At 41.4% G+C, this 20,595-nt stretch overlaps 4 protein-coding genes across 4 annotated transcripts; 2 read left to right on the forward strand and 2 right to left on the reverse strand.

The window, feature by feature from the left end:
• Positions 1-19: 19 nt before the first annotated feature.
• hdgfl2 (HDGF like 2) lies at positions 20-9,793 on the reverse strand. Its single transcript, XM_005920801.3, has 16 exons — positions 9,537-9,793; positions 8,849-8,925; positions 8,213-8,354; positions 7,653-7,865; positions 7,059-7,181; positions 6,291-6,359; positions 6,007-6,187; positions 5,779-5,863; positions 5,356-5,653; positions 5,144-5,277; positions 4,974-5,041; positions 4,772-4,842; positions 4,575-4,676; positions 2,009-2,168; positions 1,771-1,888; positions 20-1,152 (listed from the first exon to the last, which is right to left on the reverse strand). Exons 1-16 carry the CDS (start codon positions 9,606-9,608, stop codon positions 1,053-1,055), a joined length of 2,013 nt encoding a protein of 670 aa, XP_005920863.1. The 5' UTR covers positions 9,609-9,793; the 3' UTR covers positions 20-1,052.
• Positions 9,794-10,922: 1,129 nt separating this feature from the next.
• Positions 10,923-12,845, forward strand: fh (fumarate hydratase). The gene has a single exon (XM_005920800.3). It carries the CDS (start codon positions 10,985-10,987, stop codon positions 12,482-12,484), a length of 1,500 nt encoding a protein of 499 aa, XP_005920862.1. The 5' UTR covers positions 10,923-10,984; the 3' UTR covers positions 12,485-12,845.
• A 284-nt stretch (positions 12,846-13,129) lies between these two features.
• fam32a (family with sequence similarity 32 member A) lies at positions 13,130-17,202 on the reverse strand. The gene is made up of 4 exons (XM_005920799.3): positions 17,072-17,202; positions 14,290-14,434; positions 13,439-13,492; positions 13,130-13,312 (listed from the first exon to the last, which is right to left on the reverse strand). Exons 1-4 carry the CDS (start codon positions 17,143-17,145, stop codon positions 13,244-13,246), a joined length of 342 nt encoding a protein of 113 aa, XP_005920861.1. The 5' UTR covers positions 17,146-17,202; the 3' UTR covers positions 13,130-13,243.
• A 96-nt stretch (positions 17,203-17,298) lies between these two features.
• mrpl54 (mitochondrial ribosomal protein L54) lies at positions 17,299-20,531 on the forward strand. Its single transcript, XM_005920798.3, has 3 exons — positions 17,299-17,529; positions 17,718-17,874; positions 19,879-20,531. Exons 1-3 carry the CDS (start codon positions 17,403-17,405, stop codon positions 20,009-20,011), a joined length of 417 nt encoding a protein of 138 aa, XP_005920860.1. The 5' UTR covers positions 17,299-17,402; the 3' UTR covers positions 20,012-20,531.
• The last annotated feature ends 64 nt before the right edge of the window (positions 20,532-20,595 follow it).

Raw genomic sequence — 20,595 nt, forward strand, 5'->3', positions numbered from 1 at the left:
AAATGTAGTAGAACCAAAACCATGCTGATATTTTTATTCAAGTCTAGTGATAGAAATACTTTACCAATTTACATAGCACTAAAAACACCGGCTGTATGCACATGACAGAAAAAAACATGTCCAAAAAAAAAAAGGCTGCAGCTACATGAGATCTCATTAGCTTTTAAGGGCAGTTTTTGTTTTTAATGTGTGCGTTATTCCATTTATTAAGCAGACACTAGGGGAGAGGAGAGTACAAGGTGTTTAACTCCACATAGATTATTATTTTTAGACAAAACTGTATCTATCTGAAAACGAGGCTATAAAAACAGTAGGTGGACCTCAACCAGAAAACAGTTTTAAGTGACTCTTTACATTTCAGACTGGATCAAGACCAGAGAATTAAAAAAAAAAAAAAAACTTAACATAAAAGACAAGTAGCATTTTACCCCTCCCACTATGGCAAATACACAGATAGGAGGCCTTTGTGATGTTTTGCAGGCTTTATAAAAAAAAAAAAGAAAAAGAAAGAAGCCAACAGACGTAAGAGCTACACACACACACATACACACACAAAAAGCATAACTCATTTCTTCCCATTTTCTTCGTCAGATTCAGTTTCATCTCATATTACCCCGCTCTATATAGAAGAGCTAAAAATGTAATCATTTGACATACACACAGTATGAAAGACCAAAGTTCAGATTTTAGAAAGAAGAAAGCAGCCAGGAGCTGGCGGGAGTTTGGAGTGAGGATCCAGGACGGCCAGAGTGTCGTAGAAAAGAAAAAGTACATCTCGGAAACCAAAGAGTGTTGCGTAGTGCCGTTATCTAGCTCACTAATAAGCATGTCGTTTCTGATGTGATGAACAAATGGACTAAAAATGGGCCTTTTCTGGTTTGGTATGGTTAGAGTACAAAAATGTCTAAAACATGAACAATGAAGTAACAGATAAGGTAGGAAATGCTGGGTGTGTGTTGCAATGTTGTTGGGCCAGCAGCACTGTGTCATGTTAAACAGAGGCCACCATCTTTTAGCACTTGGTCCACTGCAGTGGTCCGTGAGGGATGCTTTCAGCTCTCGACGGCAGGTTGTTCCGTCTCCGCAGAGATCGAGTCGTCCTCTTCTTCGTACGTGTGCGTTTGCTGTTCGGCCGAGCTGTCCGGGCTTCGCCTGAAGAGGATCGCAGAGTCGCAACAATACACGTAAAACAAAATTACGCCCGATAATGTTTATTTAGTAAATATCACGCATCCAACAATGCAGGCGCCTCTTTAGGAGTTTTCCTACACTTAACCTGACGGCACCATAAGACCTCTTACCGAAGGTGTCTTTAAATACTTTGTGTAGCGTGCTTTTCAAAAACCTTTCATACAATTTTATTTATTTTATATAGCAGGCACATAGTGAACGAGTGAGTAGGTTTCATGTGTGTCTAACCAAATGTATCGAGTTTTATCGAGACGTTGCCTGACACACGTTTATCTTTCTAGGCTCTGATTATTCTGACATATTCTTATTTATTTATAAACTGTTTGTCCTGTATGAGATATAGTTCTGATTGGATATTATTCCCATTGGTTGTGGTCCTGTGACCAATCACAGGCAATTTAAGATGGTACCCCCCTCCCTATGTTTGATTGTCTAACGAAGAGCAGGCATGCTTGAAAACATCATACATGACATCATCTGATTATAGCAAAAATGTGTCTCGTTTGCTAATGTGACCCAAATGTGACTTCTATCCCAAGCTCGCATCCTGTCACAGGTGGGTTTACGTGTGACGCTCACCTGTTTGGACTTGAAGCCGTATCAACGTTGTTCTCGTCTTGTACGGGTGACTTTGGCTTTTCCTCTCCCTCTGTGTCATTTTTTTTCTGCTCCGATTCCCCATTCACAGGTGTGGAATCTGCTCACGGCAAAATCAGATTTAAATAAGCGAGCAGACAAATCCAGAGAAAGTGCACTAGAAAACGTAGAAAACAAAGTAGAATCCAGATTTTAGTAAATCCAAAACGAGTGCTTTTACCTGTGTTTTCTGTCTCTTTCTCCTCATCATTCTCTGGCTCCTTGTTCTCAGTTTTAGGTTTAGCTGCCACCTCCGCCTTGCCCACAAAACGCAGTTTTAACTTGTTGTAGACGTCGCTAGCTTTTTCCATGACTGCAGTGCTGGCTTTATACCGCCGGATCTAAAATGAACACAAACACGTCAAATAAGTCCGGTAACATTTTTTATATGAATTTGTTCAAATAAAAAACACGTAGATTGCTAAACATACGCTTGCTGAACATTTTATTAGGTACATCTGTTCAACTAGGGCTGTGCGATATGACCAAAATCTCATATCCCGATATTAAGACATAAATCACAAGAATGTAACATTTTCTGTAAATTCTGTGAATCTCGACTTGGGGAAGTGTTTCCAGCTGGGCGTCGCGTACCTGGAGTCGAGTGTTTTAACCGATGCATGAAATGATACATTTTTTGGCAGAACGGCCGCCGGTTTCTTTGTGAGTATTTATTACACGGCGTGCTGCGGGGAAAAGCCTGTTCTGACGTTTGAGCCTAAGGTTTATTTTTTAGCACCTGACGGCTCTTTTTTGCTTCTCATCTGTAAACACTCTGCATCTTTCACGTGATTCAGTTTATTCTGAAAAGTCTCAACAGGATCTTGAACTTTATTGTGAAAGGTTAATGTGGAAACTAAACCAGCAGACACGCGATGGTTTTGCCATCCTTGTTGCTAACGACAATGCATAAAAACAGGCGCTTGTCCGTCTGTAGTGTGGTTATATTAAATATAAGACAAAGAGAGAACTTTAGGAAATTAATATGGCCACTACAGTGACCATCAAAACCATGAAAAAATATTGCCGTAAACAGTTTATTTTGCGACACCACGAAACAAACGATAGCGTAAAATGAAACGATAGACGTTTTTATATCGTTATCTGATATATATCGTTATATCGAACAGCCCTATGTTCAACTGCTCATTAAAGCAAATATCTAATCAGCCAATCGCATGGTAGCAACTCGGGGCATTGAGGCATGCAGACACGGTCAAGATGACCTGCTGAAGTTCAAACTGAGCATCAGAAGAAGGGAGACTTAAGTGACTTTAGTTTTTTTTTAATTGTTACTGTATGGAGGACATCTATTTAGGAAAATCAGTACAAGTATTCCAACAAAAATAGTGAACTTTTTGAAAGCAGTTGACTCTCAGTCTCGTAGATGTCCAAAGTCTCAATAAACATGACCATTAAACCTTGATGAGGCTTTAATGGTCTAACAAAAACTAACAAAGACTAAACATAAGGATATTTTCTCTGTTTTCCAAATTCTCAATAATTTCAGTTTTAATCTTTCCAAAAATCCAGTTTTTATTTTTAACTACAATGTTTTTCCCCCATATATAGTTTTAGTTAACTATAGTAACTTTGGGTACTGAATCAATTTGCCTAAGTGTTTCAGAAACTGCTGATCCTACACATCTATCTCTATGGTTTACAGAGAAAACACACAATATGGCTGCTGAACATGCTGTACCCATCTTCTGAGTTCACAGTCATCAAAAGTCACCACATTTCAATCCATTTGAGCACATCTGCTGAGGATTTGCATTACAGATGTGCAGCAACTGTGTGATGCCATCGTGTGCTGCACCTTCAAGTTCAAGTTCAAGTTCAAATTTTATTCGCCACATGCAGGTTGCCCTGCAGTGAAATGAACCCGCCCCCCGACCTGGTCATATCCATAGCAACAACTTCACCAATTTCCATTTGAGCTGTGACTTAACCAATTAACCTATTAACCAATACCAACCTGTTATACGTCAGCTGGTTTACCCGTGAAGGTGTGATTGGTTCATTTGAAAACATTTTTCCCCTTTTTTCTGTTTCCTGTCCTTTATTTAAACACAAATTGTTTTCTATGTTATTATGACCCTGATGAAAGCCACAAGCCGAAACACGCTGGTCAGTTAATAAAGTTGTTCCTCTTTACCTTTAAGTGTTGCTGGAGTTCCTGCCTTGTTGTATCTATGCCATGTAGAAGTAAGGCGGTTTAGAAAGCAGAAGAGTATCCAGCACTGTCATAGCAAGTTGTAACTAACAAAGTTGCCAATGAGTCTCCCAAAAAAAGACTCCTGCCTTTCCTTTTATTATTTCCCTGTCATGTACATACTTTTACAGAGATGGATACACATGAACAATTGATCAAACTTCAAACAATTGATGTCAGCGTGTGTGTAAGTAATCCCTACAAGCCAAAGCTTCACACTGCTTAAAGTTAGCCAACCAAATATTTAAAAACTGGCTTAAAGGCAGAGGAACCAAAATGCCCTGTTTTGGACAGACTGCATCAAAGCCCAGTGTCAAATAAATAAGTACTATTGTGAACGGTGACTTATGCAAAGTTACTCTACAAGTGTTTAAGGATAAAAACACAAGGGCAAAACAGTTACTGCTCAACCAACCTTGTGTTGCGTTTTGACTACTTGAGTAAATTTTAGCACAGGTTTTCCAGCTTAAACACCAAAAGGAGCTGTGGACCAAGAAGTAAAGCACAGTGGAGCAATACCAAACAAATTCACCTTTTTTAGTGTGGCAATAACTTCAGCGTTCTTATGTAGGATCTGGCTGGTGACAGGAACGGCCTCGAGCTCTTCCAGTGCTTGTAGACATCGCTCTATGTCCTGAAAACCACACAAACCGAATTTTCATGCCAGAATAAAAAGAAACCCAAAACATTTATGTGACCATATTAATCATCGTCTTAAGCGTTACGTACTGGGTTGTCCACTTTAAGTGCAAACTTTATATCTGTATGAAGCTTCTGTAGCCTTTCTCCAGGTGACGGCTCTGCAAATAAACACACAAAGTACTAAATTATATCTTCATCCATTCTTGATAATGAAAACAAAACTGAACTTGTCTCTCTTCCTTATATAAATGACACTGCATGTTTTCAGCCAACAGCGCGAGTCACTGACCCTTTTTCTTCTCCACCTTCTTCTCCGGCAGCTTCTCTGGTTTGCGTTTCAGCTTTTCAGACTTGGACCTAAGACAGAGAGGAAACTCTGTGATCCGTGTACATTAATGTTTGATCACCTTCTCCTGATGAGCTGTGCATGCAGTAGTCTGTTCCCCATTGAGCACTGACCTCGCTCTGGACCTCTCCTCTGACCGTCTGGCTTTCTTCTCTTTCAGCTCTCTCTCTTTTCGTTCTTTCCTCTCCTTTTCTTTCTTTATTTTTGCTTTCTTCTGGTTGTCTAGCTTCTTGGGTGGCTTCTTTACCTTTTGATGGGAAAGTATCACGTATAATCCCATTTCTTTAACAAAAGCAAAAACATTACTCTATGTTAACAGACGTACCTCAGCTGGTGGCGGAGAATCAGAGTCTGAGGGCGCAGGGATAGGTGGTGGGGGCGGTTTCTTGGACTTCTTCAACGGGTGATCGTCTATACCTTCATCTGAGCTACTGCTGCTGTCACTGTCACTCTCTTTTTTAGCCTTATCTTTGTCTTTTTTCTTCTTCTCCTCCTCCTCTTTCTCTCGCTCACGTAGCCGGCGGAGCTCTTCGGCTTCCTCCTTTTTTCGCCGCTCCTCCAGCTCTCTTCTGCGTTCTTCATCTCGTTTCTTCCATTCACTGATGCGGTCGGGTTCACTATCACTGCGAGAGGTGGGAGGGCAAGGCAACCTTAATTATGCCAAGCTAATGTATGGAGTTTAATTTCTCTTACTGTATTAACCTGTGGTGAATAAATCGTTAAGAAGAAATCCTGGGAGCAGCCTGACCTTTCGCTGTCGGAGGACGATGAAGGCGCTCGCTTTGCCGGCGCAGGTTTGGGTTTCCGTGCTCGAGGCTTTGGCGCCGGCTTCTCTGTGAATCAGAAAGACACGAGCACAGACTTTGAAAAACTCTGCACTAACTCACGAGCAAAGAATGGCTTCTAAACATCGATCTGCATCGCTACGATTGTAGATGAAACTGTAGTAAATAAAAGAGCAAAACTAAACTCGCACCTTTCTTGCGAGCCTGTGGGCCCTTCCGCGGGGGAGGATCTGATTCCGATTCAGACTTTGAGCCAGACTGGGATTCTGAGCCAGACAGAGCCGGTCGAGGCTTCTCGTCCTCCGAGTCGCTGTCTGCTACTTTCTTCTCCGATGCCGATCCAGAGTCTGAATCAGAGTTGGACGAAGCCTTCTGCAAGGTCACAGAGAAAAAGTAACGAAAGCTGGAAATGCAAAGAGAAGACACCGGGTTTTGTGGCAGGTAATTCTTTCTGTGACGGGGCCTTCTGGTTCACCTTTTTCTTCCCTCTGCCTCCTGCTTTCTTCACACCTCGTCCACCAGATTTCTTCTCTGGAGTAAAATCCTGTTGAAGAAAAACAAACATCAAATGATTCACAGCTGAGACGTTATAAGATAGAGACACGAAAGAAATACACAACAGCGGTTTGTCTCCTCCCTGCCCTGAAAAGGCCAATCAAAAGCCATATTGGAAAATGGGAAGAAAATTGGGAAATTAATTGGAATAAAGCTGTAATTTACTGCACCTTGCACCTAAAAAAAAAGCTTTAAAACTTTACTTTGAGGCAAAACCCACCAAACTCTGACTGGTCGTTCTGTATGTGCAGTTTTTATGCCACCATGACCAAAGAAATTAATTTCATCCATCCATTCGCTTCCGCTTATCCTTTCAAGGGTCGCGGGGGGCGCTGGAGCCTATCCCAGCTGTCATAGGGCGAGAGGCGGGGTACACCCTGGACAGGTCGCCAGTCTGTCGCAGGGCCAACACACAGGGACAGACAAGCATTCGCACTCACATTCACTCGCACATTCACACCTAGTGGCAATTTGGATTATCCAATTAACCTATCCCCACAAGCTGCATGTCTTTGGATGGTGGGAGGAAGCCGGAGTACCCGGAGGGAACCCACGCAAACACGGGGAGAACATGCAAACTCCACACAGAAAGATATATATAGCAACCCATTTGCGAATGAGAGGCAACCAAAAGTGGCTTTGAGCATCAGACTCCTCCACAATCACGCGCGTACGCACATGTTATTACCTGATCACTGTTTTTCCCAGAGTCAGACTCCGAAGGTGTGGGTTCTGATTCAGAAGGAGATCCACTCTCTTCTTCATCTCGGTCGCTCGATGAGCCTCGTGCCTTTTTTGGAGGAGGCGGCCGCTGAAACAAAACAAAACAAACAAACAAAAAAAAGTACTTGTCAGAAAACAGAAAATTTGAACAGTTATAGGTCACTTGAGATATAAAAATAATCTCACTGCTCAAATATTCAAGTCATGCAGACAAATCCCTTAATTTCTGGCTCATTAAGCTTTTGTCACTGCTGCGACAACATCGGCTATAAAAAAAAAAAAAAAAGCCACCAGAAAACGTGTGCTCTTCTTTCAACTCTTCAAATTCTCGGTAACTATTCATGAATGACAAATTGTTACAGTAACTTGGCTGCTGCTGATGGTAGTTGGTCACGTGTGGTGCCAGAAAAACCTTCTTTGTGGCCCAAACTGTGACCAAGGAAACCATTTAGTTTAATCAAGCTCAACATCAAAAACAACAGGAGTGAATCTTAAATCAAATCACTGGACGAGTTGTAATGACACACATCCACTAACAATATAATCCTCGTATAATTACCTTAGGAGCCTGTGGCTTTCGCTTCATTCCTCCTCCTCCTCCGCCCCCTCCTCCTCCTCCGCCCCCCCTTCCTCTGTCTTCACTCCCAGAATCTGAATCAACCTCACTTCCTGTGTGTGCTTTCCGAGGAACCGGGGCGTCCTCCTCATCGTCCTCCTCGTCGCTTCCTCCTCCTCCTGCATTTTCAGCCTCGCTGTCAGATGAGCTAGCTGGCTGCAGACAAAACACAATAAAATATAATAATGAAAAATATCTCAACAGGGCGACAAAAAGGGGGGAGAAGCAGCAAAGATACTGGTGAAGAACAGTAGCTGCTTTGGTGAAGGTCACACAGGCCACAGTCTCTCCAAGTCTGAACAAGGAATTTTTCATGAGAAGGAAAAGTAGATTCATTTGAATCAAACCAGTCGCTACCAAGTACATCCTGCAGATTCAAAATCTATGCTCACAAAAATCACCCAAATGAGGGTTATGAAAAAACAAATACGCTTCCAGTATCTTTTACATTTCATGCTGAATTATGCCTGCTTCAGGATTTTGGGAAGATGACGGAGACTTACTACAGGCGGGGCGCTGTAGGAGGCATGTGGATTGTTCTGGATCTCCCATAAGCCTTCATTGAATCCCTTCCTTTTGTTGGGTTTCCCATATCGTTCTCTGTACTTTTCATAGGCAAAAAGGTCCTTTGGTGCGAGGAATGCTCTTTGAAAACAGAGAAAATAAAGAAAACGTGAAGCAAACTGACGGGAAACAATCTGATGTCCCAGGCTTTCAGTAATGAACAGGATGTTTATACTTGTGTTTAGGAAGGCTGGTGTTCGACTCCAGATCACTGTGCCACCTAGTGACAGATTAAAATACTGCAGGTGCCATCTTGTCAAACAGATGGTGTGTCTCACCAGTTCAAATATGTCAACACATCTTGTGGAAACATACTGCGCACTAAGACTGACTCAAATTAACAGTAGTTTCACATCAAAGTAGTTATATGTGCCAACGTCACTCTACCAAAGGGGATTTTTTTTTAAAAAACAGGTGAGCCAGAGCCTAAATTCAAAACTGGAACTACCAAATTTAACCAGAAAAAGTAAACATGGCTGATGAAATTCAGCCAATGTGCAAGTTTACAACACCTGCATCCACCCAAGATTAAACAGTTCTGCAAATACACTTAACTCTAGTCTCTGTGTACTTACGTTTCATGTGTCCCAAAGAAGAAAATGGGGATTTTATTAGGAGGTGGTTTCACTGCTCCATCAGCCACATCTTCAATCTGTTTAAAAAAAAGAATAATCATAATTTTTAAAAGCATGATTTTCAATGAAGAGAGCAAACAGATGACATGTCACACATTCACTTGCAGACACAGGACTGAACACACAACTGTGGCTCGAAAAGTTGCTTCTGCTCATCAGAATCCCCGTAAATGTGCCACTTCAACGGTCAGCCCCTTGGCCATTTGTGCAATTAGCAGTTAAAACAACAACAAACGCAACCTGATAGTCGTTTTATCCATTTTAATGCGCAGGGAAATATGCTCTACAATATCAGCAAGTTTTTAAAAAGGGGAGGGGGGAAAAAAATCCACAATTTTTTTTAAACGTCATCTCCATAAAAACAACGTTAGCTGGGGTGGTGAACGTCTCCGTGTAGGTTAGGCCACGAGCATCTCATGCAAATTTTGCCGCTCATACGCTGACAGTGGGCCTGTGCACACCTGCAGCCTGTCAGCCCTGCAGAAGTAAGCCTACGCTTTCTGTTTGTCTGTATCCATAAACGTAGTGGAGAACATCTACAGAGAACCTTCTACAGCGTCCCGTGCAGAGCAGCCCACCCCCTCCTCCGCCTCTCAGACTGCTGCTGCTGTTAACGTTGCTTGCTTACCCTGGCTGGCCAATGGGGGTATCCCTTCATCTTAGCAAAGACGAGGTCTCCGGGCTGGAAGTTGTGTGGCATTGTTCTTCTCTTCTGCAAAGCCTGGGTTTAAAAAGGTTTAAGATACGCAGTCTTTCTGTGTCTCTCTCGGTTTGATGTTTTCAGGTCGACACGAAACCTGGAAACGGTGGTGTTAGCTACTAAGCTAACAGTATACTAACGTTACCGCGAGAAGCTGCGTGAAGCCAGACGCTACGTACTAACCGTTTCCGCTCCAGGGTGCCAAGTTAGCCTTCAAAAGAAAGACTTTAAAAAACGACTCAATTAAAGAGTAAATTATCTTTTCCTTCATATAAACATTTTTTGGCCGCGATTAAACAAATTTTAGTTTTCCACCAACAAAAAAAATCACGAAAATATTGTTTTTAAGAGTGTAGCTTAAATTTACGCAAACTAAATACATATATGCAAAATTATACAGTTCAGTTCCACATGTTTACATACTATAGACATATACTTATGACTATGTTATTTGCATATTTCATGGTCTGTAAACGTGCAATATCCTTGAATACATACATGCATTTACATACATATGTGGGGAAGTATGTATCGCTCCATTTTCTTCTGCTTATCCAATCTCCCAGCTGTCATAGGAAGTAAGGCATGGTACATCCTGGACAGATAGACACAGAAAACTATTTACGCACACATTCAGTGTTCAGTTTAGATGCACCTCTTTGGACTGTCGAGCAAAGCCAGTGTACCAGGATAGAACATGCAAACTTAACACAGGAAAGCCCCGGATGTGTGAAATGATTTGAACTTGGGAACTTTCTGCTGTGAGATTATAGTACTAAACACTGCATCACTATTTAAACCTGTGGATATGTGTATGCGTATACACGTCAGTATATTTGGCTGTTACTGAAATTTTGTGCACCATGTAAGGGTGGTGTGGCTGCATTTTCGTTATGCTTGTACAATGACAATAAAGAGTCTTTATAATTTATGCTTTTCAAATAGTAAAACACAGAAACGCGAAGTAAGACAGACATTCTTAAAAGTAAAAATATAAGCACATCAATCCCAACAAGCTTCACACATACCCAATATCACTTATTTCACAACAAAATGTATTTAAAAGTCGTCTTCAGGTTTGATTAAACGCTCAATTTTAAATGACTGAATTATTTAAATTCTCGACTTTTATTCTTTTAAGTCAAACAGACTTCCCTGTCGCACCGGAAATAGAGTTGTGGGATGTTTGGAAAGCTTCATTAATCCGGATGAAGCTGTCTCTTCGTTTTCTCGTGATACGACAGCCACAGCGGAAATCCCGCCTTTCTTGCCTCGCGATTGGCTGACCGCCGATCAGTTTCCTGATCACCCAATGACATATTACAATGTGGAAAGCAACGTTGACCTCCCCCCGAAATCACCTCTAGTGAGAAGCCATGTTTCGGTCTTTAGGACGCGTTCAGCAGTTTAACTGCAACTTCCTGACTCTGCAGAGGCTCAGCGCTACCTCTAAACTCCACATCTGCACGTCCAGAATGGCCAGCTCGGACTACAGGATTGAACGGGACACGTTTGGGGAGCTCAAGGTTCCGGCCGACAAATACTACGGGGCCCAAACTGTCAGATCGACCATGAACTTCAAGATAGGGGGACCAAGTGAGAGAATGCCCATCCAAGTGATCAAGGCCTTTGGTGTCCTGAAGAAAGCAGCTGCTCAGGTGAACAAGGAGTACGGCCTGGATCCAAAAATAGCTGAGGCAATCGTCCAGGCTGCAGATGAGGTTTCAGCCGGTAAGCTCGATGATCATTTCCCTCTGGTGGTATGGCAGACTGGCTCTGGAACTCAGACTAACATGAATGTCAATGAGGTGATCAGCAACAGGGCTATTGAGATCCTGGGAGGGAAACTGGGCTCCAAGGATCCAGTTCACCCCAATGACCATGTCAACAAGAGTCAGAGCTCCAATGACACCTTCCCCACAGCCATGCACATTGCAGTAGCCACTGAGGTCCACCAGGTCCTGCTGCCCGGCCTGCAGACTCTGCACGACGCACTTGCTTCAAAGGCTGAAGAGTTCAAAGACATCATCAAAATTGGGCGCACACACACTCAGGATGCTGTGCCGCTCTCGCTGGGCCAGGAGTTCAGCGGTTACGTCCAGCAGGTGAAATACAGCATTGAGAGGGTGAAGGCAGCCATGCCCAGGGTGTATGAGCTGGCAGCTGGAGGCACGGCTGTAGGAACGGGACTTAACACCCGCATTGGGTTTGCTGAGAAGGTAGCCTCCACCGTTGCTTCTCTCACAGGCCTGCCGTTTGTAACCGCTCCCAACAAATTTGAAGCCCTGGCAGCTCACGACGCCCTGGTAGAGCTGAGCGGGGCTCTCAACACTGTGGCCGTCAGCATGATGAAGATCGCCAATGACGTCCGCTTCTTGGGGTCAGGACCTCGCTCAGGCCTTGGAGAGCTCATCCTACCAGAGAATGAACCAGGAAGCAGCATCATGCCGGGCAAGGTGAACCCAACCCAGTGTGAGGCCATGACCATGGTGGCAGCCCAGGTGATGGGGAACCACGTGGCCGTCACCGTCGGAGGCAGCAACGGACACTTTGAACTCAACGTCTTCAAGCCGATGATGGTGAAGAATGTGCTGAACTCCGCACAGCTGCTCGGCGACGCCTCCGTCTCCTTCACCAACAACTGCGTGGTGGGCATCCAGGCCAACACTGAGAGGATCAACAAGCTCATGAATGAGTCCCTCATGCTGGTCACAGCGCTTAACCCACACATCGGGTACGACAAGGCGGCCACCATCGCTAAAACGGCTCACAAGAAAGGCTCGACCCTGAAGGCTGTGGCCGTGGAGCTGGGCTATCTGACCGAAGAGCAGTTCGACCAGTGGGTGAAGCCAAGTGACATGCTGGGACCAAAGTAAACTGACAACCCAAGGAAAAGGAAAAAAAACAAAACTCTTTTACACAAAAGAAAAGAGTATTTAAATCAGATGTGGAACTGAGTAAGCATTTTTTTTGGATCCTGAACTTTTCATCTCTCAACAAAAAATCTGGCATACTGTTGTATGACGCAACTTGCGTAATATCTGGCATACTGGTAGAGTTCAAAGTGCACTGTGTCATGGTCCTTTGGTATGGATGAAACAGCTGATGCAGCTCTACACACCTTTTATCTTTGTGTCTTAACAGGGAATGTTTTAAGAAGTAGCAGCAGTAAAGCTTCGTCATCAATATGACTTAATTTTGTACATGTAAACATGTAAAATCCTTCTTTTTTTTTTTTTTCCCTTCTTCCAGTCAGAATACTTTTAACTCCTCCTCAGCTTGTAGTCGATACCATCGCAGCTCGGAGTGCCATTGTGGTTGCTTCAAAACACTACATAACATTGTACCTCGTGTGTTTTGGTTTACACGATGTGTGCCATTTATGCCATGTGTCCGTTAAATGAAATGCATTTATTAAAATAAATTCACTCTTATTTCAATTTTTTTCCTTGCTTACATGCACGCACATTAGCATGATTGGTTAAACATCTGCTGTATAAACACCAGGGATTACAACAGCATGAAGGTGAAATCAAATGAATTTTAATTGTAAACAACAAATATACATTTCAAAAAACGTGGTGCAGAAACATTTTATACAAGTGATGAAACAAGAGTGAACATTTGCGCCGGTTTTATTTGGTCCAGCTGACTTTGGGGATGTCATAATGCTCTGTCAGGTTGTCCAGGTGACGGTTAAAATCCTGATAAACAAGAACATAATGTCACAAACTGTTTCTATTAAGAAATATGCAATTTTGATATTAAGTTTTATGTAAATGTTGTCTTAAATCTATGTCTCTGAAAGGCCGAGTTAAGGAAGCTCTTACCTCGACTCTGTGTTTGTGGGTCTTTGATGCCTTGTTCAAAATCCGCTCCATTTGCTGTTAAAAAGAAATGGAGAGAAATGTAATGCCAAACAATTTACATTAGAACTTTCGTTTTACACATTCACAATCTTTAAATCTCTGCCAGAGGGGAGAAAAAAACCCCCAAAACACTTAACACAGACTACTGGATTTAGTGGGAGTAAGATTGACTGACACACACACACACACACACAGTAAGAATTTATTTCAGATTACATAACAAGTCAAGGTTTGGATGCTTTGTTCACAAGTGGTCACCGCAGCAGGTAGCACCAAAGTTGATTTGGCAGATTTTCACACTGGATGCCATTCCCAAAGGGATTTGGGTCTCTTTTCAGAAATGAACTGGGAATTTGCTTATTAGGCAAATGTGTATTTCAAAACTACACTAGTTTGGAATTATTGTATAGTGCTAAGACTGTTGGCTGTCTCTTAGAGGTAATATTATCAATACCTTAGTGAAACATCATTAGCAATTGATGTTTTTCCACTGGCAGACCTGGTGCAGATTTGTTATTGAAACCCTGCTATAATTCATGATACTGACAATAAAGATGGCTTTAGGAAATATTGCCCTAAACAACAAAAGAGATTCTGAGTTTAGATAATTTACTTCAGAGAATAATAGATTTGGCTGCAGTTTTCAAGCAGCTCAAGTTTGTTTTTCAGTCCTGAAAAGTGCCAAATTTGAACCCAACCTTACAAATAATTCACTTCTCCTAAACAGAAACTTCTACAATCTATTAATACTTATGTTAGCTTTGTTTCCCCTCACAATTCAATCCCTTGAACGCTGGAGAAAAAGAACTCACCCGTTTCTCTTGCATCTTGTCAAACGCAATCTGTGCCGGTGTCCTTTTGTCAAGATATACTTTCTTGGTTTTCACCTCCTCATCGCTTTGGCTGGTAACGACCTGCTCCATGCGATGCTTGCTCTCCTTGTTCTTCTTTTTCTTCCTAAAAATAAGAGAAACACCATTATTATTCCTCATAATTTATTACCAATTTTGTGCAAGAAAATGTACATGCAGGACAGTACTGTGCAAAGGTCTTGAGCCACTCCTCTTTTTCAAAAAATGTTTTGCCAGAAAAATTGGAAATAGCTGCAGCAATGTTTTTAATCGAGTACACCAATGGTGACTAATAATGTTTAACTGTGTGTTTGGGATCAAAAATGAAACCATTTTTAACTTCTCTCCTGAATTCTTCCACATGTTAACAACAATTTGGACCAAAAATTTCACACTTCACTCCATAAGACCTGGTGCCACTGATTTTGTTCCACTTCTTGAGTAATTTGATATACTTCAGCTAGAGCTGGGCGATAGAACGATAACGATATGTATCGCGATATAACTTTTACTCGATAGAGAAATTAAGCTATCGCGATAGACCTCGCCGCTCTTGTCCTCTTAAAAAAAAAAAAAAAAAGGTCAGCCAATCCAAATTAAGTAGCGCAGAGCCGAACCAATCACAGCCGCAGCGTCACGTCGCGTGACAGTCACAAGTGCCAAGCCGCACGTGTGTTTGTTTGGGAAGCAGCCAGCGGGTAATGGAGCCAGCGCGTAATGGAGGAAATGAGTGTGCCGACTAGAAAAATCAACCGAGCGTGACCGAAGAGAAAACAGATGATGGTTCCAATGCCGGAGAGATTGTCGAACGGAAGAGCCATAGAAGTTCCGTAGTGTGAAGGTATTTCGGCTATTTCAAGTCTGACAAAAAACAGAGTAGCGTGCACTGTAAATTGTGCCGAAAGCAAGTCTGGAAATACAATAAACTGGTGCATGCGTCACACTGTGCGCCACGTTATTGTTTCGGTGAAATGAATTTCTACAATACTGTTAATTCTACTCTCTGCAGTGTTTAAATGCTTACATATACACACAGATTGGCCAACATTTCTGCACGGTTAGGAATCTAGCTCCACCTGCTGCTTTGGCATGTTCATAGCAGCGTTTTCCTTCATTTCTGCCTTTATGTGTGGACGGGATTATTTTTTAAAACGAAAACGGAAAATCTCCGTTTTCAAAAATACCCGTGTACGTGTGGACGTAGCCTCAGTCTCTGACTGGAAGCGCTAATTCGTCATTCGGCTTTTGTCAGACTAAAGTAACTGTTAAAACTGTTTGAAAAGCTCAGCTATACAACAAGGAGAGATTGAGAATTTCCTTTTAGTTCTCAGTTTATTTGATATTGACAAAAGTTAGTCAGTTTTGTCTGTTCTTCTGTAAAACAAACTAAGATTTATTTTTAGAATTAATATTTTGTTTCTAAGTGGAATTGACAATTTAGTCTGTTTCGTTTGTTCTATTTTGAAACTTAAACGCTTTAGCGGCTGCCTTTTGTGTAGTTTGCAATATTTGCCTTTATTTATCTGAAAAAGTCTCATGTTCCTTAAGTACATCTACCCTGTTGAACTTATTATGGGAAATAAATATTTAAATAAAAACAAGCTGCTGATTATTTCACATTTTACTTGTGAGCAACGGCACATTTAAATCTTACAAATATAGTTATTTGGCTTATATCGTGATAGATATCGTTATCGCCTGAAATGAAAAAAACATATCGTGATATGAAAAAATCTCATATCGCCCAGCTCTAACTTCAGCCTTTCCCCCCTCATTTCCCTTCTTCGAGAATGGTTACTTGACAGCCACCCTTTCACCGAGTACAATTCTGATGAAGCTTCAGCAAATAGTAGATGGATCCACTGAAGGGCCATCTCTCAGGTTCTGTATCAGGTCTTTTTGGGATGTTCTTAAGGACAACACTTTCAAATACTATTCATCCACTGTAGATGAATTTTCTTTTAGGCCTCCAACTTCTTCTTTTCTATTTGCCTTATTTTTAAGGTGAGATAAAAACCTTTGAAATGCCTTCATACCGCCTGGCCAACTATTTTATCAACACAACTAAAAAAACAATTACAGCAAAAAATAAAAATAAAAACAAAGAAATGAGAGGTGCCACAAGACTTGGACAGTACTGCACATACCATTCAAGTTGGGGGGGGTTTTGAGTATGTTAGTCAAATACCACTAAAAACAGGTTTCATTTGAATACACAAAGATCCTGTAAGCACTTAAGGCCTGCAAAGTCCCACAACTACAGCAGTAATCATGTATTACGTAACACACATCTGTCTTTAGCGTTCAAAACCTTGTGTCTCCTGTTTTCTGAACAACTAACTAGTCAGTTGGTTTTGTGTATTTTAGATTTTAACATTTAAAAGGGATGTGTATCCAGTGTCGTGCAAAAGAAAGTATATATTAGTCGGTCGTTTTGTTTTTGCCAAGCTAGCTAGCTAGCTACCCCTTCTGTTACAGTCCATAATTCTACTATCAACAGCTCTGAGGCCACGAAGCATGCGTTTAAATGTTATTTTCATATTTGTTGGCCTCTTCAAATATTACGTAATATTACTCATATCCACACACGTTCAGTGAACAAAGAGGTTTGTTTTCCTACTAGCAAAAGGGCTAACCATAGCCTGGTACGAACACAACCACATAATTTGAAGTATTTCATCGACTTGACAGAGATGTCTTTTTCGTACATTTTCTTCTAAGCGCTGATACTACTAAGACTTACTTTTTCCCAGCAGAAATATCTCCCACACCCTTTAATTTCAGGGCACTTTTCTGGACTGTAGCGTACTCAGACATGTTCGAGAAGCTGTTTGTCGTCTTCTTCTGCTTTCTGCTCTGACAGAGACGGATCAGGATCAGTGCTGCCACCTATCGGGAGGTGAAAGGAAGCGACCCAAGTATGCATGAAAATGTCCTGCGGTGTTTCTTCCCAGCCACGGGGGGTGCTGTACTCTACTTCTAACGAGGCAATTACGAGGCAGAAAGCGGAAGTTGAGGCAAAACTGAATGTCAAATTGTAGCATGGTGGAGTTCGTTTTTAAAATAAAGTAAAAATGTTACGGTACAGTTTATTACGGATAGCACCGGTAGCGCAGTGCCTCACCGGAAACAACACGTCGTTTCTGTGCAGGGTGAGCATATTAAACAGAGGACAGACATGTGGATATGCTAAGAAAGTCGGTGAGTAAAGAGGACATCTGTGTGCCAAGCTTGTTTACTTTACTGTGTGCGATTATATAAAAACAAAAAGGGGAGATGTCGATGCATGTGTCATTTAGATCGCATTAAATTTAAAATGTTGTGTGGATTTTTTTTTTCATTCCACATGAGTCTAATTTCAGTCACAAATCTCTTCCTCCATCTTTTAGCGGCCAAGGGAAAGGGTAAAGGCATGATGAAAGAGGAACTGAAAGGTCCAGAGGTGTGTAAAGACCCTGTCAGACTCACATCTCATGCAGTAGGGGTCAACATCTTCAAACAAGGGGAAGACCCCAAGCTGAAGCCTCCTGAGGAGTACCCTGAATGGTGAGAGTGCACGTTATGTTAATGTTTTATTTAATGTTTTCCCTCGTTGTGTCATCATCGTACACACATCCAGTGGAAGTTTCACCCATTTACTGAACAAATAAATGGTGTGATGTTCTGGGAAAAGTAGGTCCACATCTGGCTCCAGAAGCTGGTTGTGCCTCCTTAGCTTAAATTAATTAATAGGCATTTTTCAGAAGTTTACTGGTTTTCAAAAAAATTCCAAAACTGATATAAAAGTTAGGAAACTTGTGATTCCTGAAACAAATCTGTCTGCAGGTGCGATTTCCATTTAGTCCAAATGTATAAACCTGCTCCTGAAATGACTGTGAACACCAGATCTTTATAAAGATCGAAACACAAAGTGGAAGATCAGTGATTAAATTAAAAGCAGAAACACAGCTGCAGCAGTGATCGAGAGGTACAGAATGAGACACCGTGCCACTAATCAGAGCCACGGTGCGATCCTCTGAAAATGATGGCAGTGAATGGGGAACTACTTACACCAGTACCTCTCAATAAAAGACATGCATTGCTTTATCAAGTAAAATATGAGTTCCTCTTGCAGCTCACAGACTGTGATAAGAATACGTCTGTTCAGCAGTTATACCACAGTACATTTATTCTTAATAGTGAAGCACAGAGTTGGGACTATGACTATATGTCTTTATTGTATTTCGTTTTTTCTCCAGGGAACTTTTTCTAAGTTTTTCTTTGGACATTGGCTGTCCCCCCTCCCCCATTTTTTTTGTTAAGCCACTTAACAGAGACTCATGAACCATTCAAGCATGACAAAAAGCAGCTTAGGCAAGGGATTCACTATTATATGCTGCATTTGTTCCCATGTCTTTAGCTGAATCTACAAAAAATGCCAAAGATAATGCGCTGAGAGGCATAAAATAGTATTTTTGGACCAACATTGGGATTCCCAAAGAGCTATTAGCTAAACTAGCTGGACCAGCTGAACATCTATAGCATATTTCAACACGCTGTGCACTGTGTCCATGAAAGTATATGAAGACACTCGACAAGTGGTTCCAGGTTCAGTGAGTGTTTACAGCCATTTGTAAACTATGGGTTAGCAGCTAGCTAACAGACGAGATTTTTTATTGCATGCAATGCAATAAAAGCATATCTGGATTGAAAAATGCAGTCATGGATTGTCCTCCCTAGAGCCCATTATTAAAACAGTGTGGGATCATCTTGACAGAGAATGCAACAAAAGCCAGCCAAGATCCAAAGAAGAGCTTTGAATGTCCTTCAAGAAGCCCGGAGAACTATTCCTGAAATTCCTGAAGACCGTTTAAAGAAATCTAGAGAAAAGAAGCCTGTATTTTTAATATAGATAATATAAAATGCATTTCTACTCATGAGTCACCTCAAGCTGCTTTAAACTAAAAGATAAAGGCCTTTCAAGGTCTTTATTACAGAGGAAACCTCAACAATCAGACGATACCGTATGAACAGCACTTGGCGAGAGCAGGAAGGAAGAACTCCCTTTAAACAGGACGAAACCAGTAGAGCCAGGTTTGAGGAGAGGCAGCCATCTAACTGTGACCAGCTAGAGAATAAAGGAAAAGAGAAGAGGGGGGAAAAAGGAGAGCTTAGCGAGATCAAGGGCAAAACATAAAATGTGTGCAGTGTTTTTAAAAATTTAAGCTTGGTGGATGTTTCGTTTTACAGCAAAAAGTCTGCAATCGGCCAGAACTTGTTAGGAGAAGCTGGCAGTTGTGTGAAATCTGTGCCATTTGTAGGTAATTTTCTTTATATTGAATTAACTTTTACATCTATTTTTAAACTCAAAGGCATCCACAGCCTTTCTACCTGCAGTGATTATAAATGCTGGCCATTTCCAAAATATGAGTGCTTTTGGTTTTTATATTAGTTGATATTGTATCATAGACATATCGGCTCATTGCTTAAGTAATCGGGGAACTTCTTTGTGAGTTGTTGTTGTAGTTGTTATATTTCACTTCTTTCTTTTTTTTCTTTTCTTTCACTCAGGTTGTTCCAGTTAAACCTGGGAGCAGCCAAAAAGCTGAACGAGCTCGAGTCGGACTCTTGGGAGTATTGGAAACGTCTGAGGAAGGAAAACATTTGGCGTTTCAACAGACTACATAAAGGGAAGAAGTTGTAGCGTTTCACTGGACTTACTGAGGGCAACAGCAGTGTTTTACACCCTGGACTGAATTACTATGACAGAAACGGACTTCTGGATCAGTCTATCCCACCTGACAGCTGAGAGACTTTTGTCTCTTCATCGCTGGTTCTGTTTGATGCAAATGTTCTCTTGTGTTAAACAAAGGTGGTGATATAACAGCATGAACTGCAAAGGAGTCCTTCAAGAAGGCAAAAACTGAACATCATATGAACCTAATGAAGTTATTGTCTCACTTCAGACAAACTCTTCATTAAATCAAATTTGACCAGTTTTCATGAAGTCGTAGTAACAATTTTCAACATTTCTGTTGTATACTAGAACGCTCTGGAGTAGTTACTTTGTGGCAAAAAGTAGAAAAAAAGGATTTCATTGTGTTTAACTTGGATTAAATCATTTGAACATGTGTTTATGGTGTTTTGTTTTCTTTTTGCAAATCACTTTGCCTGTTTGTGAATGTGCAGACTGTCTATAAATAAAAATGAAATTCTATTCAAAAGTTGAGTTTGTCCCATTGCTTTAATTGATATTAGGTATCCAGATGTGGCACCACTTTAGGTTGC

The sequence above is a fragment of the Haplochromis burtoni genome, unplaced genomic scaffold, assembly GCF_018398535.1.
Source record: "Haplochromis burtoni strain Fernald_Lab_line unplaced genomic scaffold, NCSU_Asbu1 Contig_42, whole genome shotgun sequence".
NCBI lineage: Eukaryota > Metazoa > Chordata > Actinopteri > Cichliformes > Cichlidae > Haplochromis > Haplochromis burtoni.

What these genes read in the sequence shown, in the direction of transcription:
- hdgfl2 (XM_005920801.3), bottom strand. Translation starts at nt 9,608, where the DNA reads ATGCCACACAACTTCCAGCCCGGAGACCTCGTCTTTGCTAAGATGAAG. An exon ending in ACCCCCATTGGCCAGCCAGG is followed by an intron (nt 8,926 to 9,536) that starts GTAAGCAAGCAA and finishes TTTTTTAAACAG; the next exon opens with ATTGAAGATGTGGCTGATGG. An exon ending in ATTCTCCGCCACCAGCTGAG is followed by an intron (nt 5,278 to 5,355) that starts GTACGTCTGTTA and finishes TCCCATCAAAAG; the next exon opens with GTAAAGAAGCCACCCAAGAA.
- fh (XM_005920800.3), top strand. Translation starts at nt 10,985, where the DNA reads ATGTTTCGGTCTTTAGGACGCGTTCAGCAGTTTAACTGCAACTTCCTG.
- fam32a (XM_005920799.3), bottom strand. Translation starts at nt 17,145, where the DNA reads ATGTCTGAGTACGCTACAGTCCAGAAAAGTGCCCTGAAATTAAAGGGT. An exon ending in ACAAGATGCAAGAGAAACGG is followed by an intron (nt 13,493 to 14,289) that starts GTGAGTTCTTTT and finishes TCTTTTTAACAG; the next exon opens with CAAATGGAGCGGATTTTGAA. An exon ending in CCCACAAACACAGAGTCGAG is followed by an intron (nt 13,313 to 13,438) that starts GTAAGAGCTTCC and finishes CTTGTTTATCAG; the next exon opens with GATTTTAACCGTCACCTGGA.
- mrpl54 (XM_005920798.3), top strand. Translation starts at nt 17,403, where the DNA reads ATGTTACGGTACAGTTTATTACGGATAGCACCGGTAGCGCAGTGCCTC. An exon ending in TGGATATGCTAAGAAAGTCG is followed by an intron (nt 17,530 to 17,717) that starts GTGAGTAAAGAG and finishes TCCATCTTTTAG; the next exon opens with CGGCCAAGGGAAAGGGTAAA. An exon ending in CCTGAGGAGTACCCTGAATG is followed by an intron (nt 17,875 to 19,878) that starts GTGAGAGTGCAC and finishes TCTTTCACTCAG; the next exon opens with GTTGTTCCAGTTAAACCTGG.